The sequence below is a fragment of the Centropristis striata genome, chromosome 21, assembly GCF_030273125.1.
Source record: "Centropristis striata isolate RG_2023a ecotype Rhode Island chromosome 21, C.striata_1.0, whole genome shotgun sequence".
NCBI lineage: Eukaryota > Metazoa > Chordata > Actinopteri > Perciformes > Serranidae > Centropristis > Centropristis striata.
Genome location: NC_081537.1, coordinates 26,740,987 through 26,768,039, shown reverse-complemented (window position 1 = coordinate 26,768,039; position 27,053 = coordinate 26,740,987). Strand labels below are relative to the sequence as shown.

Genomic DNA, 27,053 nt, shown 5'->3' with positions numbered 1-27,053 from the left:
GTAGGGGCTAAAAAGAGAAAGAAAAAATTCAAGGACTGCAGCGCACATTTAAACACACCCACTACTTGCATGCAATCACAACAGGTATTACACCTAACAACAAGCAACACCTAAATGGCGAACAATCGGGCACGAAGTTAGCATCAGGGAATACAATGACAGTTACAGTGGCAAACATAACCAGTAAGACAGACAGGTAAAGCAAACTGGCAGCAGCAAGAGAACAAGAATATGCATGGCATAACAGGAAGCAGCAGACAGACAAAGGTTAGGGAATATTAGAAGGTCAGGAAACAGCTGTATGTATGAGCAAGAAAGTCCATAATTGACTCATATCTCAAAGCTGATGTTGTGGAGATAAATTTTATATAAAAGTTTAAGTATTTTTTACAGATCGTCCCAACTTTGGTTACAGCAGACCCAGATGACAACAGACTGTATATGGTTTTTGCTATGGGAACCATTAAAATAATATGTATGTGGGGGTCAGACCAAGGAGGGTGTTGTAAATAAGCCGGAACCTATGAATATTATGATAGGTGTAGAGATGGCCAGTTGAAAGAGGAATTAGGGGAAGCCAATTTTAAATTTGACCTTTTGACTGTAATCTGTTGATATGGTGTGAAAAGGACAGAGTGCTGTGTAGCCAGATACCCAAATATTTGCTTTTAGTTACCTGGTCTAGAGCCACGTCAAAGGTGGTTGTGATAGCTTGAAAAGGGCACAGAATCCGTCTAACTGAAACACATGACCTTGGTCTTGGTGGTCTTAAATTGGAAGTTTAGGGCCTTGCCCTAAGAAAGCTATCCTAAAGTGATGTAAGTACTGCACCTGCGGAAGGACCAACAACAAAAAGGACTGTGTCATCAGCATAAAGGTGGATAGATGAGTCTACAACAAAATAAGCAAAGTAATTGACATAAATGGAATACTGTGTAGGTCCCAAGATTGTGCCCTGTGGTACACCCTTCTCATTTACTTAGATGGGTCTCAATTTCAGTGTGTTCAATGTACGATTTAAGATCAGCCTCTCACCCTCAATCAGAGCAAGTGCCCTTAATGCTAAAAAATAAAAATATGGCTACCGATCTGTAAGTTTACTTAACCACAAAACAACAGTGCAGCTAAATACAGGTGATTCTGTGGTTGCCTCTATTTGACAACCAGCCAGCAGGCTTTGCCGACTGGGAGTGAGTGAAATAATGTTGAAAGTTAAGCCATTTTTACAGGAGTCCCTTGACCCCTGAGCTCAAGGAGCTAAGGTATCTGCCTATTTTATGCTAATCCCATGCAGATTGAGGCAGAAAGTTTTTCTCATGCAGTACAAATGTGTTATTGTCGCCACAGTCTTGAAATTGCATCAATTAGGTAAGACTGGAAAACTGACACTTGTTGATTCAGTGAGCCTAATTGCATTCATGTGTGATGATTTGAGTCCCCAAAGTAGCATTTTATTGTCATGAAAAAATGTGTAATTTAGCACCAAAACCGTGTAGCAACTGGTATCATCCCAAAAAAACTGCTACAACTCCTTGTCAGTTTGGTCTAGAGACAAACAGAGTACTTTCAAATGTATGACTTGGTGTGTTTAACTTGTGGGTGGAAGGTAAAACAGTGTGTTGGTTGCTCAGATAGTCATCTTAATACACTGCAGTTTCTGAGTAGTAAGTCAATGCCCCAGCCATGACCCAGGATATACTTACACACAAGAAACATAGCCTGACATGCTTCTAAATAAAGCTTGTGCGTGGTCTGATGTCAGAGCAGGAAGTTTACATTTGCTGTGTGGGGGAGAGGTTCAGCCTCTCACAGTAGTTTCCTGGGTCTGAGCTCTCAGGGGGTTTGATCCCTGTGAAAACAAGCTGGACCTCCATTTCCCCTGTTTGGCTGGAGCTAGATTGAGGCAGAGAAAGGGATGCAGGCCAGGGCACAGCCGTCGACTGAGTCCTCAGATTAGTCGCAGTGAATAGAGGCCGGAAGCAGGACAAGGTTTTTTAGTTGGGCTGGTGGAAAGGCCATTGAAATCCCTTCTTGTGGAAACTTGCACTGTAGTTACAAAAGCAGTGTAATGGCTTTTTCAAAAAGTGTGTGATGAGGATTATTGTTCTTTCTGCCTTTCTTAATAACATTCAATGGTGCTAAATTGGCAAGCTGATCACCAAAATGCCCAATGCTGGTGAAACATTTAGAAGGCAGTGTCTGAGACGCCGAGCTATTCATGATTGTATTAGACTATCAGATAAACATTCCGTCAAAGATTTGGCCCATTAGCAGATTAGGAATTGCACATTAGCTACGGACTACAGCCACTTTTCAACAACACAAGCTTAGTTTGGAATCATGAATTTATAAGCATCATCAGTGAATGTTTAGCTGTGGATAGGAAATAGCAGCATATACTTTGTTACACCCTCCTCTCTCATTGTCTATGCATTCCTTTAGTGTATTGTGTATCCTGTCATTTCTCTTAACCCTTTTTGTACTCACACAGGCTCAACATGCTCATGGCTAACAGGCTGTAGCTTGCAAGTTATTTGCTGAAAATGAATGACGATAGAAATGTACACTGGCCCAGGGTGTTTTCCTGCTCAGCACATATGATCAGGAGAACCTTTTGGTCCATGTCCAGATGGTCTATTTACTCACAATTGCACCATGCTTTCCTGTTTCTCAGGCCACCTGTGAAAGGGGCTTTGCTGCCATGGAGGAGTCGCATCAGAAGGTGATTGATGAACTGCAGAGGAAACACCAGAGAGAGCTTGAGAACTTGCACGAGGAGAAAGAACGACTACTGGCAGAGGAGACAGCCGCCACCATTGCTGGTAAATACCATTTGACTTAACAGGAGAAACCAGAGAAAGCACAGAGCTGTTATACTAAGGCAGTACTGGGGCCGGCTCAGAGCCGGCGCCTAATCTCTACCAGTTTTTTCAACTGCCAACCCTGTTCTTGGCTAGGAAAACTGGTTGTAGAGTGGCACCAACTCTTTGGTGGTCTTGAACCATGAACCGCTTACCATAGCGATCAAGACGAGCAGAGCAAATGTGTTGTACTTGTCCTGTTTGGATGCCAATGTAGGCTCGCAAGGCGAGGAGCAACATTCGTAGAGAGACGATGTAGTCTGCCGTTGTTGTTGTTATTATACTTGCTGAGAGAACAAAGACATATACAGCAACGTCATTTTGTGGCTCTCGACCCTGTGGTTCTGATATGGTTCAGGAGTTGAACCAACTGCAAGCAAGAACCAGCAAAAGAACTAGGTTCACGTTTGTCGAAAAGTGGTATTATAGTAATAAGTAATACAGTTATAATCACAAGTATTAAAGTCATACTTATTAAAGCTTTTTTGTATGTTCTTTTTAGCAATTGAAGCAATGAAAAATGCCCACCGGACAGAGTTGGAGAAGGAACTGGACAAGGCTCGCAAGGCCAACAACAACACAGAAAATGCAGACATAGAGGAGATCCGCAGACAGCATGAGTAAGTTGTGCATAGTATTTATGCAAAATGAGGCTGAGGTACTCTAGGCTGATTTTGATCAAGGACTTCTTGAGACACTTCTCTCTTGCAGTTAAGATGGTTATTTATTGGATTAGAGACATCCAGAGATCTCTTAACATTCATAAAGCACTTGTCTATTCTGTCATCTTCTCAACTATGTAATTGTCTGACTTGCACCTGGATTAGATAGGTTATAGTTGAATTAGGCTGTGATGTTGCAGCTGGAGTTGATCACAGCCACTCCACAACACCTGTTATTCCTCCAGACATGCCGCAGCATATTTCAGAAGCATCCCAGAGGCGACTCTCTATTAATAAGGCAGCAAAATGATGCAATCACGCTCCAATATAAAACTGGATGGTTCATCCTCAATGTTGTAATCTTCACCTGCTGCACCTGTGAGTGATGAAGGACGTCAAACAAGTAAAATTATAGTAGATAGCGCCCTATACTGATTTAAAAAGAATATTTATTTTTCACATCACTGATTTGGGTTGTCGCATATTAGTGTAATGATTAACTATCTCTGAAGTATCATTTACCCAGCTGCAACCTCCAGGTCTGAAAATTTAAGCCAATGAAGAAGTGCCTGAAACATGTATTAGTTCTAATGGCCAGCAGGGGGCGACTCCACTGTTTGCAAAAAGAGCAAACTAACTTTCCAGCTCCGTTCCATTTCATGCATGCGCAGGTTTAAAAAAACAAAACAGATTGTGACAGCCAAAACGTCGAACTTGAGGCTTTTCAACAAACCAAAGGGTATACCGTCTATGATCGTTACATTCCTATTTGTCAGTCTCCACTCAAATACTATTTATGTGCTTTTTTTAAGACTAATCTGACTGTGGCTGATTTAAGAATGTTTTCATTTGATGTGAGTTCTGATAAAGTGCTGAATTATCAGATGGTACAGCTGTCACTCATGACTTGCTGGGACTTGTGTTGAAGCTCACCTGCCTGTCTTCAGCATGCTGTAACACTGAACTCAGTGACATGTGGAAGCGCGGGTGTTGACAGTAAATCAAACAGAATTTCATTAAGCTGTGTGTTTTTTCTATCTGTGTGCTGGCTCCTTCGCTGATCCCACAGCTGTGTGATTCTGAATAAAGGAGGTTGAGAAACTCCCGCAAGCTTGTCAGCTGTAAAGGGATAGTTTGGATTTGCCAGGATGGTAACGATTGACTGGTCAACTAAACCAGAACCCTTTTACTCCTGAAGCCAAACTGGTGCTATTAGATTTTCTCTCAGTGTGCTACTGTGTTATGTTTCAGGGAGGAGCTGTGTTCGTTCCAGCGGGAGATTGAGGTGTTGTCGGAGCAGTATTCTCAGAAGTGCCTGGAAAACGCCCACCTGGCTCAGGCGCTGGAGGCCGAGAGGCAGGCCCTCAGGCAGTGTCAGAGAGAGAACCAGGAGCTCAACGCACACAACCAGGTGCAGATACACACTCGAATACACAATCACTGGGACAAGAAACACACCTGTGTAGAAACATCTCAGGGACATTGTTTTGAGTGTCCATGAGAACACACCTGCCTTAATGTTTAGCTGTTCTAAGCTTCCTCTTCATGGCATTTTTAGGAGCTCAACAACCGTCTCGCAGCAGAGATCACCAAGATGCGCTCCATGACATCTGAAGATGGAATTGGAGACACAAACACCACAATCCAGGGAAAAGAGCTCTACGAGTTAGAAGTAAGGGTCAAGAAAAAAGCACTTCAAACGAAGCAATAATGTATCAAAATGTGCATTAAAGGAACACTCCACCGTTTTTTCATATTAAAACATGTTATTCGGGTAAGTAAGACGAGTTGATACAGACCTCTTGCGTCTCAATGCGTGCACTCAATTGCCCTGGCGCGCGGAGCTACTTGGCTAGCACTTAGCTTAGCCCAGTTCATTCATTAGGACCCAAACAGATGGACAGTTAGAAGCGACCAAACTCCTCCACGTTTTCCCTATTTAAATACAGCTACACGAGTAGTTAAACGACCAAGTATGGCGACACAAAATAAAACGTGGCGCTTTTCGAAGCGGATAAAAAGGAGAACTATAATGTATGGCGGAATAGCACTTGGGAGCACTTCGACTCGGCGCAGTAATATCATCACTCCTGACAGAAGTGAGAGGGAGCGGAAGTGATGATATTACTGCGCCGAGTCGAAGTGCTCCCAAGTGCTATTCCGCCATACATTATAGTTCTCCTTTTTATCCGCTTCGAAAAGCGCCACGTTTTATTTTGTGTCGCCATACTTGGTCGTTTAACTACTCGTGTGTGTATATGTTGCTTAGGTAAACATGTTCTTTGTCCACTACTTCACATTCCTAATTTTGTCATTTTAATCTTCTTTCTAGGTAATGCTGAGGGTGAAGGAGTCAGAGGTTCAGTACCTGAAGCAGGAAATCAACTCCCTGAAAGATGAACTCCAAGCTGCCCAAAGAGTTCAGTGTTTTTTGTTTATTTCTGTTAACAATTCACTGGAGAGCTCTGCTAACTAGAGTCATCCGTGCATTCCTCGCTGAGAGACAACATGAATACCCTTCATCTAAAATTCCAAACAATGTGCTTTCAGGACAAGAAATATGCAACAGATAAGTACAAGGACATCTACACAGAGCTGAGCATCGTCAAGGCCAAAGCAGAGCGGGATCTGAGCCGGCTCAGAGACCAGCTGCAGCTGGCTCACGAGGCACTCGGAGAGCCGTCAATGCAGGAGGTGGAGCGAGGAGGATATGGTATGAACACATGTACCCCTTTTCAACTAAGGCAGTTCCAGGGCCGGTTCAGATTTTGTTTTGTTTTTAGCCTTTGTTGTAAGCTAACGCTAACCTCTGTTAATCACATTACAGTTAAACAAATAAAATAAGATGAATGATACCCTTTTTTGTTGGTCATGATAATCCCTCCCCCAGCCACTCATGTAAGTGGTTTATGGTTCAAGACCGGCAAAGAGTCGGTGCCACACTGGAACCAGTTTTCCTGGTCGTAGGCTGGTTCTGTGGTAGTCAAAATGCAAAGAACTGGTTCGATATTAGGCACCAGCCCTGGAACTGCCTTTGGTCGAAAAGGGGTATATGAAGAGTCCAAGTCAAGTCATCATTACCTGAGTTTGAGTCTGAGTCACAAGTTCAAGTCATCAAGGTCAGGTTCCATTGTGGAACCTTCAAAGAGCTGATATAGAAATAAAAAAGAATATTACATTAAACATAATGACACACTGTCACCATTCCAGGGAGTTTATTTAGTTCTTCCAAAATTAACCAGTGGATCCAAAATCCACACATTAACATTAACATTCCAGAGTCCACTTTTATAATGTGGTTGTTCCATTTCTTTATAAGCATTTTTCAGAAAGTCATGTTTTAAATATGCTTGCAAATCAGAGTAATCTTGCGCCAGAATGCCATGTCATCAGAGTGCGAGTCCAAGTAGAGGCACGAGTCAAAATTCATGCTTTATCAGGTCTTTCCATTAGACAGACAAGCAAACAACGTTTAAAATGCTTGTTTTCTGAATGGAGTTAGGATTGATCAGAGCTGTTCTCCGCATTGACTTTTAGGACACAACTTTGTCCAGTTTGTAAGATACGTTAACTTGTTGCTTCCTTTTTTAAACTGTGACATCTTCCCTCCTAGATATCATGAAGTCCAAAAGCAACCCTGACATCCTGAAGATGGCAGCTGCTGCAGCCAAACGCTCAGAGCGCACCATGAGGTCAAAGGTAGGATTCCTGTTTAGTTGCCAATAAAGAGTCAAATCAACTCTTCATCCCACTGTGGTGTTAATGCTGGATTTGTCACTGGTCTGTATCACCCATTGTGTCATATTGCTTCAGTAGCAGCAGATAAGAATTGACATAAGAGGTTTCCCATCAAACAAAGGCTGAGAACCGATTTCAAATGATTTACTGCCATCTACTGGTCAGCTTCAGAGTTGCATGCATCATCGCATGTCCACTGTTGCATCATTATTGGCAGTGTTCCTGCTGGCATGCATTGAAAAAAAAAATCCATTTTGTGCCTCCATCAACTGTGGTGTTGGGATTTTGATACACATGAAACACCACTGTAGTCTAACACACACTTGCTGGTGTATTTTCCCCCTTCTGTCCTCAGTTTGTGAGTGGAGACATGCTGAGGACGTGTAGGCCTCCCTCCCCTTCTCCTTTAGGTAAACCAAACCAGACGCACTAACGGGTGGTTTATGCACATCCTCTTGACCTCCACCTGTGAAGCACTCAATGATCCGACTCACTATTTTACATTAATATGCACAAATATCACGTGATGGTGAACCAATTACAATTCTGTGTCAGAGATATCACTGTGTTTTTGATGATTACTAATCTGTGTGCCCTCTCACATTAGTGTTCATATATTTTGTGAATGAGTTACTTAATATGAAGCCCCAAAAATTATATGTCGTAAATAGGTGATATTAATCATGCATATTGTCTGTCGTACCACCGTAGCATCACTCTGGCAACAATAACTAAAGCTTTTTAGCCAGCAAGCTAAAAAAAGACAATAATTTATTCTCAGGGCTCAAAATACTGCACGCATGTTAGTGCACGTACAATTTGAGCCGTAATTCTCAGCTCTACGTGCACCGGTGCACATAACTTGGTACAGGAAAAAAATGTTGTGCAGGGCTGCCAACTCTTGCATTGCTGCATAAAGAGAAAACACTGAGTGCACAGACATGAGAGAGCTGCACAGGGCAACAGCGGCATCATTTTTAAGTTTGATATTGTTTCCCTTGTGTTGTTATTTTAGTTTCTTGTGTTTGTTCTCAACAAAAACAAGATTAGATTAAAACCTAGTATACGGCTTACCAATTTTGGTTCAATGCCGTTTTGTGATTTTATAGGCAATGTATTACAGAATTTAATGGTAGTGTCTATGATGTGAATATTTTGAATATTAGTAGTTAGTATGCTTAATTATATAGTAAACCTTAGAGGAACAATAGCACATTTGCACCACTTGGTGCTTTGGTCCTAATAAAAGCTAATTATTAAAAGCACTGTCCTCATAAGGCCAATGACACTATGTGAATGTAGAGGATAGCGGCCAAAAGCCTCAAGAAGCCCCAAACAAAGTGTGATCACTCATTCAGTCAGTCACGTACACACCCGTGTGTAGGGTTGACCTCGTCAGCCAGTCAAAAAAAGTGCCATTTTCACTCCGTGTCACTTGATGATAGCAGAAGAAGGATGCTGGGGCTAACTTAGGGATCATCAGTTGTCAGAAAAATACAACATAAAACCTGTTTTTTTAATATACATTCAAGTTGACTTTGTGGTAAATAAAAACAACCATTAAACTATATTGTTCTCATATAGCACACTTATTTTCACTACTATTGTGTACTTAATTTAATTGACTTCTTCCATGAAATGTGTCCCAGTGACTCAAATGTAATATATCAAAATGTAAAACTAAACAGGACACCCAGCACACACCTCTTCTTATGTGATCTTAGCCTGGCTTTTCAATCTTATGACCATGTGATTATTATTATATATTGTTATATGAGAGTTTCTTTGCAAGTAGTGTTATTTTAGTCCGATCTGATTATGGCTTTGGTGGAAGTGCCAGAATAGACGAACAAAATTGGTGCATGGCATTTTTAAACTTTTTGGGGGGAAAAGCATTTTGTGCCCAGATTACTCATTGTACAAGGGGCTCTGATCAAAGTTCGCCTCACTGTTTGCTTGTTTGTCTGACTGAAACTGACAGTCATCATAAATGTAATCACTTCAATTAAGTGTTTTAGCAACTAATGCTACAGCTAATCGATGATAATGTTATGGAGATGGAAGAAAAGTGTCTGTGAACTTCTATTTAGCGTTAGCTATGTTAGCATTGGCTTGATGGATAAAATGATTCTGCTGCTGTTACAAGAGTTTTCGTGGCTCCGTACCTCACAGGGTGTAGAAGGGTTTTTTGGGTGAAAACAGATTTACAGAAGTATTCATCGCAGTCATTGATAACGTGTTTTTTCCCCTCTGTTCATCTCTCCAGAGTCTAAAGGAAGGGCTGACAGCTGAGCAGAGACTCCACCTGTTTGAAAATAAAGACACTAAGGAGTTCTGACAGTGACGCATCGTGTCTACCTACCTTGCTGCATGTTTAGAAGCCCACTATATTTTAGCTCTGTAATTACTTATTTAGTAACACTACACACTGGTCACAAAACACAGATCATATATTATTAAAAAAAACATGGTATGAAGTTTGAATTTCATGTCTTGCATTCCATGCACTTCAGTTAACTGTGACATTTTTTTGTATTGTTTATTTTGTGCTGCCATGTCTTACTGTAAATACTGTTTTTAATTGAGCATCTGTCATGCATACACTAAAACTATGACTGTGTAAGCTACTGTTTTAACTCCCTAGACTGTTGCTAGCCAAAGGCATAAATGTGATGTTTAAAGGCTAAACACAACTGCATATTGAAGAGTAATACTTGCATAACAGAACCATAGGAATGAGTGTGGCGTTCAAGTCTGCACGGTAACGATCCACCGCTCCATCACAACTCCAGCACAGATGGAGGTGTTGCTCAGTAAACAAGCTATGGAACAAAAGTGCTCGTCTGCATTAGAAAACAAATACCCGCCATGTTGCTTCATCGCCTGACTTCATACATGTTCTCTGCATTCCTTGGCTCAATCTGAGATACGTTTTGAACGGCGACAGCTGAATGCATATGGATGGGATTCACTGACTATAATTTAAATATATATATGAAAAGTTATATAGAGTTTTTTTTTTCTCACTGCAATCATTGGTCCAGCTGTATAAGAGTTGTTGGAGTTGGTTATGTTTGTAGTCTTGTGCAGTGGCAGTCCCTTTGTATTTATTTAAATGGTTGAGATTTTTCTTTCACATTCCCATCCCTCTGTACTCTTATTATTGTAAATATAAAGCAAATATACACCAACTGACTACAGGTTTATTAGCAATAAATATTTTTGCACCCTTTTTGTAGTTTTGACTGTTTTTATTTTTTTTTAAAGGTCTACTATGCAGGATTTTCCTAAAACCGTATGGATTCCTACCAGTGGTGGTATTTAACTAAGTGCATTTACTCAAGTACTGTATTTAAGTAATTTTGAGGTACTTGTACTTTGAGTATTTTCATTTTTAGTTTAGTTAAATTGAGCCCTACTTTGAGAAAATGAAAATGTGAACACAAATGCATTAATACTAATAATCCAGTAATTAGTGTATATAAAACAATGTAACTGGGGCTATTTTGCATAATGAGTACTTTTACTTTTCATGCTTTAGGAAGATTTTGATGCTGATACTTTTGTACTTTTACTTCAGTAAGTTTTGAATGCAGGACGTTTACTTGTAGTGGAGTAATTCCACATTGTGGTATTAGTACTTTTAATTCAGAGATCTGAATACTTTTTCCACCACTGATCCTTACAAAACCAATTCCTCTCAATCATCACTTATGACCAGCTACCAGTGTGTGGTGGTGTCTGTATCTAACCTGGCCCTCTGAATCCAGCTCAATACCTTGACGAGCTTTTTCCAGAGCTTTGGAACTTTGTGTTGTCGTCTGACAATTACAGATCCATATACATGGCAACTGAGAAAACTTGAGCTGATGAGGGCCATGTCATATAGCTGAAAGCACTGGGGAGAAGCTCGCAAATTAACCTTGAGTTGATACTGTTTTGTCAAACTACTATTCCCAAGGGGAATGTTGTGCTAAACTCTTGCACCAATGCAATACTGAATTCCCTGTATTAAAAAGAATGTTATTTGGTTCTCAACTGGGCATATAAATTTACTTTTTATTTATTTATTTAAAGTTAAATTCAATCAGTATGAAGTTCCTTACATGGTCTAAAGGTTTTTTTCTGTAGTTCTCAAAGTTAATTTACCTTGTCCTACAGGGAGAGTTCACCCCTAAAAATCAAAAATACATATACTGGAAAATGAGAAAATGCTCACAACAAGGTCTGTGGATTGTCATAGGAAACCAGGTGATGATTCTGGAAAGAGACATTGCTTTTGAATTTTCATGTGTATTTGTTTTAGAGCTTTCTGCACTACAAGCAAAGTGCCATCTAGTTATGTTATATTTGAGAGAAGGCAGATGTCTACAGCCGATATCTCCAACACTCTGCAACTCACACCAAAACAACCTTGTTTGATTAATTGAACCACAGGTAAGAAGGAAAATATGTCTTTTTAATGTTGGGGGTGAACTGTCCCTTTAATCAGCTAGTTTTTAAAAGGGAATCTCAGCCGATTTTAGCTAGTCGACATCAGTTTACTTGGCAAATACTAGTCAACTTGTAAAAACTGGCACCATTTTTTCTATTGTTCTTAAAAATGCTTTCAAAAGTTTGAAGTAACCTTGATGGTCTTGCCTCCAAGGAGTGCAGTTAGACAAACCCTAACCCTAACAATTTTTGGAGCTTGGCCCATACTAACTTCCACCATTCTTTTTTAAAATCATAATTTTATTTTTAATTTTAAAATATGCCCACATTTAATGGAAACACTAAATAGATTTTTTTCTAGTTTTTTTTTTATCTTTATTATTAATAATATTAAATATGATTATTATTTGTTTTTTGTGTCGTTTTTTTTCCTCCCATTTAGCTCATTAAACACCACCTACAGTGTGGAAAATAATGAAATTAGCCCTTCTTTGCTTCATGGGTTCAATTTGTTAGCAGCTATAAATGTTTCGAAAATTATTAAAGATTGCAAGAGTTTAGAGTTAATAAGTCATATCATAAAATGACACCACCATATTAGAGGGTCGATAAATTGATGTGGAACAGTTCCACCCACTTTGCTCCCATAATGCCTCACTGTTCTACAGTTGAGTGACAACTGTTCCACTGCTGCCCGGCGCTACTTGTCAAGCCACCCAGAGTTAGACAGCACCCAGCCCAAAGTAATACCCAGTAATCATATTACTTCAAGAAAAAGGGAAAAGACAGTATCATCCCGGTTTGGCTGTCCCGGGTTACATTTTCTAAAGCTTTGGTCAAGAGGAAATTATTCTGACTTAACTAAACAATTGCTATGCTGCCTTCCTGTTAACACTCAAAAGGAATTATGCATTTATTAACTTTCACCCTTTTGACATATGGTTTAATTGTACTTTTTATTAATATGATTTCAAATCGTCACCCTGTTAAAATAATCGCCTAATTCATTTTTTGTTGCAGGAAACATATGGCATTTATTGATCATTTCACTCAAAAAGCATTACTTCAAAGTGTGATTAATGTTCATGACACATCCCATGTCATGTTTATGACACGCTCATGTCACTCTTATGTAGACACCTTCAAAATAAAGTGTTACCATATCTTGCTTAAGTCACAAAGGCATGTTAAAAAAAATTGCCTAAGTCACATTTTATTTTGATTTAGGCATAATAAATCCGCTTAAGTCACACACTTGACATAGGCCATTATCTTAGGGGTAAACATGATCTGATCAACTGAGGATGTAGGCGATTTTACCAGAGGTGGCCGGCATCATGAGGAGATGATTTAGGGGGGGAAAAAATTGACAAAAAATGACTTTATTTTAACAGTGTGACGACATGCAACAGCTGGGTCAAGGGGAAATTATTCTGACCAAACTGAACAATTGCTATGCTGCTTTCCTGCTAACACTAAATTATTAATTTTCACCCTTTTGACATATGGTTTAATTGTGCATATGATTTCAAATGAAAGAAAGAAAAACACCGAAACGGATTATTAATCGCTTTATTATGAAGGGGCCATCCGGAAGTTTGAGATTATAGTGTAAAAACTACTTGACAGAGCTGATATCAGAGTAGTGTGTTCCTGGAAAGTGTGTGGATCTTTATTTAATTTGGGACTTTTTGTCTTTGTAGATGTATTAGGATTCGTTAGAGTAGATGAGTTGTTGAAAGAGATGCAGGGTGGGACGGATTCTTAACTGGACGTTTTAAAACGATCTCTCCCGTCCGGGTAAGTTGTGATCAGCAGCAGCATTACCTCTCTCAGTCTTTGTCTCATCCACCGGGCCTTGCCCCGATGCTCCTACATGGAGACTACATGCTGCCAAACTCTACCAAAGTGGTCCGCAATTAAATCATACATTGCTTATCGGTAGATTTTGGAATGTAATAAGAAGTAAAACACACTTATTTATATTGCTAAGATCCAGTCTTCAATTCGGCATGCAAGCAGTACAGCAAACAACACCCATTTACACAAGATATTACATTTTAAAACTGGTTTAGCCGCTTTTTTGCAATAAAGTTAGGAAGAGTCGCAGTGGGCAATTACCAATAACGTGAACCATTAACCGTCATAAGTTGACATGTCATCGTAATAATGAACTTCTTCGGGGAATAAACATCGCCGAAAGGAAGAGTGGTCGCCGCTGATCAGTAGAAGCTGTAAATTGATACTCTGTGGTGTGTGAGTGTGTGTGTTTAATGCGAATGACTTTAAGCAGCCTGATATTTAATGGAGTTCGGCGCACGGGGACGTTGCCGGAGCTAAGCCGGGCCTCGCGAGCTAACGTTAGCTGTTGCTAGGCTAAGCTAACGTTAGCTGTTGCTAGGCTAGGCTAACGATGTTAGCAACCCTGAGCTGTCAACGTTAGTGGTAAAAGTCAGGAGGTTGTCTGGAAAGACGTCATCCATTAAACCTAACAAACTGCTATTACGAACATTAAAAACATATCGATGTAAACTGATAATGAGCCAAAACGTAAACTGTCAGTTATGCTGTTGAAATTAAAAGCACACGACAGTTTCCAGGCTAATGTCAACGCTATGATTTTAGCTGTACGGATTAATTAACTCTATGGAGTCTGGGGCTATTTTGTCCATTTTGTATCCTTTCATTCTGCCTGTATACACCACTTTAAATAAATGTTTAAATGCCATGTTGGTATTTTTTTTCCAGCACAACCTTACTTATGTGACCTGATAATAATAATTTCATCCTGACTTACTGGATCGACAGTTTGAACCCAAAAGAAACAAAGAAGAACGAACATAAAATGTGATTTTGAATCAGGTTTTTTCCTGTTGACCTTTTGGAGTTTGGGGCTATTTTAGCCGTTTTTTAACCCTAATTCTGCCTGTAATTACCACTTTTAAATAATGTTTTCCATGTCATGTTGGGATAATTTTTTCAGCACCATCTCATAATGATTTTTATCCCTTTGACTTACTGGATCAACAATTTGAGCACAAAAGAAAACACACAAAAAACATGAAATCTGAATTATTTTTCACTTCCAAAACACTATCATGCTCAATGAAGAATTTTAAATGTTGCAACGTGTGCCCATTCTGGTTATAGTAAAAGAGTTGCTAACCAAGTTATTTAAAAAAGGGAAAGGGAGATAATTAAATAAATTCTGTGCTTCCTCTTGGACATAACCCATTCTTATAAGCTGCACCGCTTTGTTTCCTTCTCCATCCATTGCAGTTGTTATGGAGCAGCCACCTGGGAACTTGGATGATCTACAGCCTCAAGACCTCTCCACCTCCAGCATCCCCACTGTGATTGACCTGACCAGGAAAGACCAGGAATGTGTCTTTACCAGCACGTCCCTCGATGGCCTGCGGTTGGTCAAGAGCCCTGGCTGGTACCCAAACTCAGGGACCAGCAACCCGGGATTACCCTTCACAGAGACTGGATCCGAGGACACCACTATCCAATCAGGGGATCAAATTCAACCAGACAATGCCTTCTCCCACACTACAGTCACCCTCTCCTACGTGAGCAGGTCTCACGTTTTCTCCACCCATGACTCCTTGTCTCGACATTCGCCTCTGTATGGTGTACCACCGATAAGCAAGTTGTCACTCCACCCTCCGTGTGGCTCAGATAAAGGGCTTGGGGAGACTGGCTATGCACTGAACCAGCATTATTTGGAGCAGGTTGATGGGCCTGTGGACCTCGCCACTCAGACAGAATTTTTTGAGTCATTGTCTCAGGCTCAGGTAGGACCAGAGAACGATGACGGTGTATGTCTCACAGAGGAGCCTCAGGAGGTCAATGGTGATGTCATTTCCAGCGACGAAAAGGAACACAGCCTTTCTGGGGAAAAGAGCGGGGGCTTGGAGAATGGACAGGTCTGTTTGAGTCCAGGAGCGTGTGCTGAATCCTCACCAGAGACCCCGCCCCCTGCTAAAGGCGAGGAGGTGCTCTTTCTCATGTCTAAGGACCCAGCGGTCGTCCCGGACAGCGTGGCTGCTAAAGACCTGTGTTCACTAAGCAGGGAGTACATCAGTCCTCTTGAGGACCCCGTCTCCCCCTCTGCTACCTCATTGGACGATGTGGAGGATGTGTTCATCCTGCCTCAGGCCTCCAGCTCTCCCAGCGGTGACAACTCTTATCTCGGGACGGCTGACGAGGTTGAGTGGGAGGCCTCGAGGACAGAGGCAGCCCTTCAGCCAGGCTCTGGCATCAATGATAGCACAAGGTTAGATTCAAACGCTGAAAATACACAGCCTATCCATAGACGGAAGGCAGTGTTGGAGCCTTTAATTGACTTGACTGATGATGTTTCAGAAGGTTCGGAACCCAAGACTGTAATTTCTCACGTGAACGGTAACGCAAAGGCACTACAGAGAACTTTACACGAAAGAAAACTGCCAGTGCGGTCAGGCAGAGGGATGCGCTTAGAGGCTATAGTTATGAATATAAATTCAAGCCGGTATAAAGTGTCAGGTCGTATACGCACCAATAAGAAGGCAAATGCTTCCAAATCAACAGCTAGTGGTTCTAAATTGACCAGTCCGAAGAGGAATAACACCATGTCAGAAGGAAAAAGGAAAAGCAGAGCGAAATCGCATTTCTCAGTGAAAAGGAGACAGAAAGCTTCAATGAAAAGGGGTAAAACTAATAACATTAACACTCATAGTCGCAAAGACTCTACCTCTGATTCCGAAATCAATAATTCTAAAAAGTCTAATGGCAGCACACCCTCAAAAAGCCCTCAGTCTGCTGTGCACAAGAAGTCAAAGAAGGAGCCAGAGGATGTTTCGCAGCCTATACACTCACCACAGACTCCTGCAAAGTCAAAGAGGAAACCCTCGTCTTCACAGTCTCCAAGAAACTCAAAGGAGCCACAGCATTCTTCTCCCCCTGACCCCCCAGTGGAAAATCATACTGCAAAAACTTCACCACCGTCATCAAAATCTCCAAAGAAAAGCCAAGGCAAGGCCAAAGGCAAGGCTACAGGTAGCAAGACGTCTCCCACTGCCAAGACGAAAAGGGCCGCCACTTCCAAGAGGAGGCAGAAGAAACGTGTGTGGAGCCAGCCTTTGTCCATATTCTCCCCCAAGGAGCCGGAGATCAAGTTGAAGTACATAAACTACAAAGAAGAGAAAAGGGACTTTAGGTTGGACGGTTTTTCTCCATTCATCCGCATGCAGCGCCAGCAGCTGTCTTCACCACTGTGCACTGTCATCAACTACCCCGAGGAGGCAGGAACGCAACACAAGAAGGGCCAGCAGCAGCAGCAGGCTCACCCCTCCGGCTTCATCTCTGCTGTTGTACCCAGCACTTCCTGTCTGCAGCTGGGCCGGGCGTCCACACACAGCCAGCACCAGCGCGCTCTGGTCTGCTGCCTGTGTGGGCAGGCGGCCAACGCCATGGATTTGGGGGACCTGCACGGCCCCTATTACCCCGAAGGGTACAAGCCAAGCGCCAAAAGACCAGCCAGCACGTCGGGCCTCAAGCAGGACGAGGAAGACTACAGCGACTCCGACTCGTCCTCGTCCTGCAGCGTCAGAGGTAGGGGCAGGAAGAGTGCCGTTCCTCCCACGCAGAGGCCCCTCAGGGCAGGAGCTCTGCCCAAGCAGAAGGGCCTCCTGGAGAGCCACCGGTGGAGCACGGACGGTACCGGCAGCCCCGCGGCTAAGCGGGCTCGGACAGACGCTGCTTATGCTGATGTAGAGGACTGGTACAGCCCTCCTGTGCTGCCTCTGGAGCCCTGTGAATACTGGCTCCATGAAGACTGCGGCATCTGGTCCGCAGGCGTGTTCCTCGTGAAGGGCAAAGTCTACGGACTGGAGGAGGCTGTCAAGGTGGCACAGGAGACGGTAAACTGCACTTTAGGCCCATAATGTGATTTATATTTTACACAGAGATGTGGTTGATATGATGCGGCTGGAAATGAAGAAAACATTAAGCTTGATAAGTTTTTTTATAGTCCGCCTGTTTACTTGTTTATTCAAAGCCTCTAGGATACTAATAGAGTTGGGCTGTGTTATCAAATCAAACCATGAGTAAACATGCATAATTGACAATTATGTCAGTTATGAAAAGGTTTGAAATTATTGCTGCAGGCAAGCAACGTTGACATAATGATTTGTACAATACAGCCAGAAATCGGTTACAGTTATTAACTGCTTTGTTCAAAAAGATTTGGACAGAATCATTCCAGTAGAGTTTTAAATTAGAGCTCCACACATATATATTCTGATTACTATCAGATATATCTATTGGTATCAGTGATGGATAAAGTGACAGCACACAGACAGTAAGATGTGTGACTGTTTCTTCAAAAAATAGGGATGTATGGTACGACGTAATGCATCATACTCTATGTACAATATATAGTAGTATTAAATATTCTTAAAGAAAGTTATTTGTTTCAGGATGCAGCCTTCATTGTACCTTTGCATAGCGACATCAGTGCTTAATTGGTGAACAATCAACAAAGAAAAGGTTTAATATAATTCCAGCTCAAAATCCCTTAATAGTCGGGCCCTAATTTAAATAATTTGCTCTGTCTTTTTTTCATTTAGTCGGGCCTCGCCCCATTGAGCAACAGTCATGTAAATGGAGAGAATATGTTGCCAAACTCCATAAAAAGTGGTCTGCAATTAAATAATCCCTTGCTTATCGTTGGATTTCACAATGTAGTAGGAAGTGAAACACACTTTATTTATACTGCTGAGCTCAAGGCTTCAATTCAGCATGCAAGTAGTACAGCAAACTACACCTGTTCATACAATAGTACAGGGCCCTAATTTTAATAATTTACTTATCTCTTAACCAGGTAGACCACTTGCAGCATTCATTTTTGGGCAGGGTGATACGGAGAAAGTCAAGTGATGATAGTGAAATGATGATAGTTATGACCAAATGCCTTTTATATGGATATTGCCACAATGTGTAATGTGGATATAATGACAAAGTGGGTAAAGGCAGCAGCCATAACAGACACTTTAGAAAATGACATCACTTCACTGTAATGCAGTCTTTATAACCAGGAAGAGACAACACTCATGCTGTAGTAGGGCTGGGCGATATGGACCAAAAGTCATATCCTGATCTATTTTGGCTAAATATAGATATACGATATATCCTGATATTTTTATCGCAAAGTGAGAGCAAATGTTCAGTCAAAGTCAAAGCAAATATGACATGTCATATGTAGTTTTATTGTAACCGGTTTTTTTTGGGTTTTTTTTTTTTAAATCAAAGCTCCATAAAGTGCACATTTAAATAAAAAACATCTTAAATAATAATAGCCTATAAAATATAATAGGACAATATTTTTCTGAAATAAATATATTTATATGAGAAAAGAATAATGAACATTACAAAATAACTAAATATGACAAACCCTAGTAAGGGCAGCATTTATATATAAAGAAGGACATTTTTTTTAACTATATCGATATATGTGATATGGTCTATATTATAGCATGATGTAATTTGTACAGCAATGTGAAAAGCGTTTGAAACAGCTTTAGGGTATTTTGAAATGGTAACTGAAATTAATTAAATGGCGGTTAGAAATGAGATTAGAAGAAAAAATTACTTTTTGTTATAATAATCATCCACTTAGATGTGATCAGTGTAAGAGGTTTCCACTTAGCACCTTTGCATTGTTCTTTTTGGAAACAGTAGTCTGAAATAGATCTAAGCCCAGTTTCTACTGACTAGCTTTTTTCAGCCTTAGCTTTCTAGAGCATTTCAGTCTTCCTCAGTAGCTCACGTTATGCCAGCTGGGCAAAAAGTCCATCCCTCAATGAAGAATGCATAATGTGGTTGAAAGCTCTCGGGGGGGAAAATAAATTGAGTTAGCGGGCCGTGATTTAAGACCTTAAAAAAATGATAAGCAAGGGATATTTCCTCGTGAAACTAGTTTGTAATCTGTAAGGTGTGTTGGCTCACTGTCAGGAGTTGCTGGGACGCCTGGATAGATCAAAGCCATCGTTAATGTTAGGAACAGGAAGTCAGAACGTCTGCGGTAAATATCGGCCTAATAAGGCAGCATATTAACAACTGAACACACACAGGAAGGTACACTTGAATGTTTGAACCATGTTTTCCTCATTAGCTGCGCCTCCCCAAGAGGTTCTTAGTCATTTTAGTCCCAGATTACTTTTCAGGGAACCTAAATAAAGGTTCCTTGAAGCAGTCAAGTTGTCTGTGTTTCTACCGCAGTCCTAAGACCTGTGAGGATTAGGCAAATTAGTCAGCTGAAGTTCACTGCGACGAAATTTACTGCTGCATGTTTGATGTAATGAATGAAATCCAGCCGAGGAAAACGGAACGAAGAGCCTTCACATCCACATTAAATGATCAGAGTGTTTGATGGGTATTCATCAGAAAACAACCAGAAAATCACATTTTATTTCTCTCATTCATTGGCTTTCCCATCACACAGCAACACCACGCTGTTTCTTTCTCTTCTCTCTCCACCTCAGATCACTAGTGCGGTCTCTTTTTTTATAATGAGTCATTAAGCAGAGCCAAAATTTAGCTTTTAATGTTATGAAGCAAAGAGAAATGTTCTCCCTTCGTCCTAAAATGATCCTAAATCAGAGTGCTTTCCCTTTGTATGAATCAGTCGGTACAGGAGATGAAGCAGCAGCTCTGCCATGGTCATCCCTGTAAACTCCACCCTAAAAACCCTAATGTACTACCCCTTGACCAGGACCTTTTTGGGGGGTTAAAATGTCCCCAGAATTTAATTTAAACCTTGGTCCCTGCGATCAAAATGCAGTGAGTTCCTCAGAAGCTTCCTAGACCCTGTGGAAAGTTCCTGTGGTCAAAAAAAGGGAATATCTCTTTGCAATATTGATAAAAAAGGACTTTGAAAAAAATGTTAAGGTGCTTCTGGGACCTCTGATTCTGGTTGAAGGAGCTTCCTTAGTGTGCTGCATTCAAGTGAAAACTCATCAACCACTGATCAAGAATTAGGAACTCAATCATACACAAGTGCTACTTGAAATCTTTTAAGTGCAATAACCTTGATAGTGCCCTCTTGCTGTGTCTTTGCTGTGTAAGGTCTACCAAGTATTCTATCTCGTATCCCAGCATGCAGTTAGCAGACGCGTCCTCATTGAGCTTGTATCTGCTGTGTGTTTAGATGTGTTCAGCGTGCAGTGACCCAGGTGCTACACTGGGCTGCTTCTTCAAAGGCTGCCCCAACAAGTACCACTACAGGTGTGCTCTGGAGTCAGGTAAGTGCTGCACTCTGACCTCCGTCTCCACACGGCACATGGGAACAAAGTGCATTTACTTGTCCATGTGCATGTTTACAGATAGGCCGTGCATAGCTATCTTTAACCCTCTGAGGACCCTGCTGAAGTGAAGACACTGGTGCCCTATGAACCTTAAAGGAATCCATTAAAGCAACATGGTATCTTGTTAGTCAGGGGGTAAAGTAAGGCTCCGAAGCTAAATTTGACCAAATGAAAACCGGCTTAGCCATTTTCAAAGCCGCCCCTTGACCTCAAGATATCTAAATGAAAACTGGTTCTATGGGTTAGGGCTGGGCGATATGGACCAAAAGTCACGTCACAGTATATGAATATCGATATACGATATATATTCCAATATTTTTATTGCAAAGTGAGAGCAAATGTTCAGTCAAAGTCTTAAAGCTGTTTAAGTGAACATAAATGCTGTATAATAAGAGTACCTTTTTTTTTTTTTTTTTTTTTTTTTTTAAATCAAAGCTTATAATGTGCACATTTAAATAAAAATAGCCTATGAAATAAAATAGGCCAATCTTTTTCTGAAATAAATATATTTATATGAGAAAAGAATAATGAACACTACAAAATAACTAAATATGACAAACCCTAGTAAGGGCAGTATTTATATATAAAAGGAAAAAAATGTAATATCAATATATGTGGGCTATTTCCATATCACATTGAAAAATATATCAATATATTTTTCATATCGATATATCGCCCAGCCCTACAATGGATACCAATCAGTCTCCCCTTTACAGACATGCCCACTTTATGCTAATCCTATGATGTGGGGGCAAATGCAGTGAACTATAAAAAAAATGTATCGTAATATAAAATGTATTAATAAATTATTCATTCTAAAATGATGCATTTAAATAGTTCTGTATCCTGGGGTTCCTAAACTATCTTGGAATTGCATAAATTAGGTATGACTGGAAAGCTGAGACTCTTAGGGCCATATTTTTTAGATTATTAATGACTCGAACAAATTGACACACAGTGCTAATTTGCGTCCCCTTAAAGAGTAAAAAATGCTCTATGTGGGTCTCAGAGGGTTAATCTTAAAGTGTCAGTTCTTCCAATTTAGACTGAGTAGTATCTAGTCTTACAGTTGTTGTTTTTTTCTGATATCTTCACATTATATCTGTTTGTATATTTATATTAGGCTGAATACACCCACGACTTGTGCTTTGTTTGAGTGTGACTGAGTTGATGTGTACTGATCTCTAAATAGGTCTTTTGCTAGATGCGGCTGGCTGTTATTATCACTTCCGTTAAACTTAAACTAGCGCGTGTGGGCGGTTGAAACTTCTCGATGAATCAGTGCGGCATCTTTAACTCCTGTTCTGTTCTTGTTCTAGCAGATTGTGTACTCATTGAAGAAAATTTTTCCATGAAGTGTAAAAAGCACAAGGTGAGCAAAGAAAAGTTGTTTAGAAGATCTTGAGAATTAAGTGTTTTTCTGCCATTAAAGACCGTCAGCTGTTTCAAAAGTCCAGTATCGTGTGTGTAATATTCGCTAAATATTTTGTGATTCCTCATCCATCCTCAGAACAAGACATTCAAAGCCCCTCCAGGGAACCGATGGGATGACAGGTGACAAAGTTAGCAGACACCTCATGAGGTTAGTAAATTCTTGCTCTGCTTTTATGTCCTTTGGGGCTCTGGAGGAAGTTAGGTTTGAGAAAATTGCTCCTCAGTCTCCAAAAGCTGACTGCAACTTTATAGAAGTGGAATTACAGCCTTGTGCTGCAGTTTGTATCCGTGTGTCCAGACTCAGTGATTCAAACATTGATGTTGCTGCAAAGAAGCGTATTTAATCGTCCATCCTTGCTCGCTACATCTTAGTCTTTCCTCCTCCCAGGTGTGCATAATCTACAGGTTCTGACATTTTTCAGAACCTGTAGATTACCTTTTTCAAATCTTTCATATGTGGTCTCACATTGGATGCAGGTCTGATGTTTTTAAATCTGAACAGTCATGTTGGAATTCACTAATTCATTTGAACTTGAACTTTTACATCACTGTAGAGCAGGGGTCTCAAACTGAAATTACCTGGGGGCCGCTGAAGGTAGTATCAAAATGACCAAAAAAAGACACAAAATTACAAAAATAGACACAAAATGACTGAAAAAGACACATTATTAAAAAAGACAACATTATTAAAAAAAGACACAAAATTACCACACACAACACGGTAAGGTGCCATTCATATGAAACTCACATTAAACTTTCAGATCAAGGTGGGGGCCACAAAATATTGTCACGAGGGCCACAATTGGCCCACGGGCAGCGAGTTTGAGACCCATGCAGCAGCCAGCGTGTTTACTTCTGTACAGAACATGCTGCATGTGACGTCCTTGTTGTTGTATCTTCAGTGCATGTGGGTCAGTTCAGGACCACGTACAGTTCACGCTGGAGTCTGATATAGGCCACATTTAATAATAATATGAACAGCCAAATAAGAAAATCAGATCTTAGCAAAAATTGAGCATTAAGAGCTGCAGTGTGAACGTAGCCTTCTTTGTTTGTTTGCTGATGGTGGCAGTGACTGCAGCTGGTCATTACAGAAATAAAATGTGTTGTATAGTGCTTTTTTTTTCTTTTCTTTTTTAAATCAGCAGGTATTAAAGTGGAGGCAGCGCTTTCTCTCCAGAACAAGAATAAACGTGTTGGGATGAATTCATCACTCATGTTTTTCTGTTTCTTCATCCAGACATGCAACATCCTGCAGGGGCTCTCCTTCCCCTTCTGCTGGTAACCATGGCAACTGCGGACCAGGGTTCTTCTGACTGACAGCTAGCACCCGTAAACCTTAACTTCACCTTCTGCTCTTCAACTGCACTGTTAACCCCTGACACTGGCTGGAGGCGCCCATTCACAGAAACCTCCCCTCAGTCCAGGGTGACGGTCCCCATCAGACCGGGGACACCTACAGAACGTAATATGATGATTTTTGTCTTTGGTGTTAGCACTCTGTAGTTATTTATATGGACTTTTTTTTGTTTCATGGATTAAATATGAATAACAATCAAAGATATTTAATTTTTTAAAGATTTTCTAAGTATTTGATTATATTTGGTTTATTTATTCCTGGAGTTTTCTTATTGGCTTCTTTAGCAGAGAGGTTTGATTGTGTGTTTTTAAGTTATCGGTGAAGCAGTTCAGTGTTGAAATGTCAAGCCAATCAAGGAGAGGCGGGTCGGTTCGGATGTGTCACAAGGTACCGGATTGGACAACACAACAGGGTTCTTTTTGTTATCAGAAAATCTTTATTGATCAAAAGGCATTAGGTTTAATTTCACAAAGAGCGGAGCAAAAGGCAAGGCTCAAACACACCCGAACAACACTTGCACTAAATGTCGGGCCCAGTAGATGTTATCAAGAGGACTGAACCGTGTGTGTTTGAATGTATTCTCCCTGTGTGAGGGGTTTTTTGAGTGACACTGAACATGTCTTCTGCTCCGGCTGCAGTATTAACTTCCCGAGCTGAATGCCTCCCTCCTTGTCATATCATCCGCTCCGGGCTCACTCATGCGGCTCTTTGAGGTTTACAGGTCATCCAAACATCAGGATGAAACCTTATGATTTTATTTGGCTTAAAGCACTTTGGCCTCCCACCTCGGGCTGGGAGAATATAAATGTGCCTGCGTTGAGTTCGTCTGCACGGCCTTTAAATCAGTTGCTATCTTAATTGAATTTCAATAAGATTTGTTTCTGCTCTGTAAGAGGATAATACATTATAGCAGGCGTAGTTTTTTCCCCTAGAAGGAAAAGGGATTCCTCTCAATGCAAGCCATCTGCTGTTTACTTGGATTTCTCCTCGAGCTGCAAAAAATGTCTTTCTGTTCAGTTTAATTTTCTGGATTTTCACAGTATTCGCATTGCTTTGAGTGCACCTCCAACAAAAGCCTCTTTGGAATGAAAGAACCACTCGGCTTCGCCGTCTCACTTAAAGGCATAGTTTGGATTTTTTTGAAGCGGGGTTGTATGAGGAACTTATCCATAGTCAGTGAGTTGCCTACAGAAGATGGCCGTCCACACGGGTCTAGTTTGGTGAGTAGACAGGACCTCTAAATTTAGAATATGTTCACCTTGCCATCAGACAGCCCTGTTAAAGTTTAAAAAGGGATCTTGTCTCTTGTCAAAACTACCAAACTCCAACGACAAAAAAAGTAATTTTATCTCTCAGAACACAAGAGTTGCTTGTCTACTACTGCCACGGTCATCTGGTTTGTTTGTTATTGATTGATTTGTTTTTTTTCAAGGTTTACTTCAAAATTAAGTCATACAAGTCATACAATACTGCAAATGTAACAATGCCCAGGAACTCAAATTTTCTGCAAGGTAAAATTACTGTTTTTGTAAATCATCAAACCAGTTTAGTTCCCTTCACTTAAACTGAAACAGGGTTGTCTGACGGCAAAGTAAAGCAGCTAAACTCAAACTATATATATTTTGATTTTTTAAATAAAGATTGCTTTAGCTTTTCTGTTTCTGCCCCCATCCACAGCAGTGCAATATTAATAATCTGTACTGGTCTTCCAGCCTGTTTCTCTAAGCTGGGTGTGTGCCGTCGGTCATCTACTGAGGATAATATTCTGACTGGATAAATACCTCATATTACCACACTTGAAAAAAATCCAAACTCCCCCTTTAAGTTTAAGAAGAATGTGTGTTTGCATATAAAAATCTTTGGTTTACATCAATTTAAATTTCAGTAGGAATGGCCATGCTCGTATAAAGATTCCTGATCCTCTACTGCGATTTAATTTCTTGACTTGGGCCTAAATGGTGAATTTCCACCAGAACCTTTCTGAAAAAGCCTTATCTGACATACAAGAAGTATATACAGTTTTTTTTTTTTTCTATTCTCGCTAGCTTGTGGTGCAATGACAAATCAGTGGATGTACGTCACCTTTTTATTTGGACATCTTCATGACTGAAGGCAGCTTGCATGCACTTTTCTGCTGCAGACTTTGTTGTTCTTGATACCAGGGGCCAATTCCTACTGAACCCTTCGACCATGCAGGTACACACTGAGTCTCTGGGACTTGTGTAACTGAGATTAGTATTAGTACTTGTTGAATCCGTTGCTGAGGTCAGGGCTTGCCTGTTTGTTTTAGAGAAACGTTTCTATGTGATCAGTGCTGGTGTAACGTCTCTATGTACTTCTGCATAGCACCATTAGGGACAGCGTTGTGCTGCCTGAGGCAAGTGTGTGTGGGCCGTGGCTCCATGTTAACAGACGTCCACACAGAGGCAGCCGAAGGCTTCATCTGCTTTGTGTCTCACCAGCAGTAGCAGGACACACACACACACACGCACACACACTCTCTCTCAGATCTCCTTATCCTGGAACACCACGTCTCCTTCATTTGTGCCATCCTTATGTTGGTGTATTTTATATTTTTGTTGCGGTAAAATCTTCTGCAATTGTTTTCAATTACATGCAGTTGTTTGCATTGTACCAAATACAGATTTTGGAATATGTTTTATTCTTACAAAATGCTTGGATTTCTAAAAAAAATATTTTGTCCGTGTGTTAATCTCAGGGCTGAATCTCAGATATTCTAATGATTTGATGAATTATTTTATGGGTTTTTTTCTTTTCTGTTTGTCTTTTGGTCTTGATGTGTTAACCCCACATTGACTGGAGCAATGATTCACGTAGCAGGATGTGGTTATTTCCTGGTACACACTACTCATCACATTCCAACGCCGCCTCCACGTGTCTGTCAGTGCTGTGGTGTTTTTAGGTTTAACATGGGATTAGGACTGCCAACTCATGTCACTTTTTTCATGGTTTTTATTTTATGGCAACTTTTTGTACTGTCTTGCTCGCTACCTGGAGCATCAGAGGTCATGTAATTGTCAAAAATAAATATTTTGTTCAATGTTGTGTGGTTTTCTGTAAGAAATCTGTGTTTTGAGTGACTGGTAAAAAAAAAAAAGTATTTTTTTAAAATGTAGTTTTTTATATTTTCTTATTAAGAGTTCCAAATTGACCAATGTTGTAGAAAAAAAATACATTTTATCAAATAAAATGTATA

The 27,053-nt window shown here is 40.6% G+C and overlaps 2 protein-coding genes across 8 annotated transcripts in view; both read left to right on the top strand.

Moving 5' to 3' along the window:
* The window catches only part of mprip (myosin phosphatase Rho interacting protein), a 54,032-nt gene extending 43,539 nt beyond the window's left edge, over positions 1-10,493 (top strand). For 3 of the 6 annotated variants that reach the window (XM_059324300.1, XM_059324298.1, XM_059324296.1), the window contains 9 exons: positions 2,675-2,822; positions 3,364-3,481; positions 4,775-4,934; positions 5,082-5,195; positions 5,856-5,942; positions 6,074-6,236; positions 7,137-7,222; positions 7,617-7,671; positions 9,528-10,493. In XM_059324300.1, the coding sequence (XP_059180283.1) occupies positions 2,675-2,822; positions 3,364-3,481; positions 4,775-4,934; positions 5,082-5,195; positions 5,856-5,942; positions 6,074-6,236; positions 7,137-7,222; positions 7,617-7,671; positions 9,528-9,553 (957 nt within the window). In that variant the 3' untranslated portion in view covers positions 9,554-10,493. The remainder of the gene's footprint in view (positions 1-2,674; positions 2,823-3,363; positions 3,482-4,774; positions 4,935-5,081; positions 5,196-5,855; positions 5,943-6,073; positions 6,237-7,136; positions 7,223-7,616; positions 7,672-9,527) is intronic. The other 3 variants (XM_059324301.1, XM_059324299.1, XM_059324297.1) reach the window with 1 other exon arrangement.
* Positions 10,494-13,328: 2,835 nt separating this feature from the next.
* Positions 13,329-26,902, top strand: si:dkey-94l16.4 (transcription factor 20). Of its 2 annotated transcripts, none has more exons than XM_059324731.1 (6): positions 13,329-13,495; positions 14,975-17,598; positions 20,886-20,979; positions 22,365-22,414; positions 22,553-22,624; positions 23,717-26,902. In XM_059324731.1, the coding sequence occupies exons 2-5, from the start codon at positions 14,980-14,982 to the stop codon at positions 22,598-22,600; spliced, it is 2,811 nt and encodes a 936-aa protein (XP_059180714.1). In that variant the 5' UTR covers positions 13,329-13,495; positions 14,975-14,979; the 3' UTR covers positions 22,601-22,624; positions 23,717-26,902. The 2 variants fall into 2 exon arrangements, with proteins under 2 accessions (XP_059180714.1, XP_059180713.1); XM_059324730.1 differs by having other exon boundaries at positions 22,362-22,414.
* The last annotated feature ends 151 nt before the right edge of the window (positions 26,903-27,053 follow it).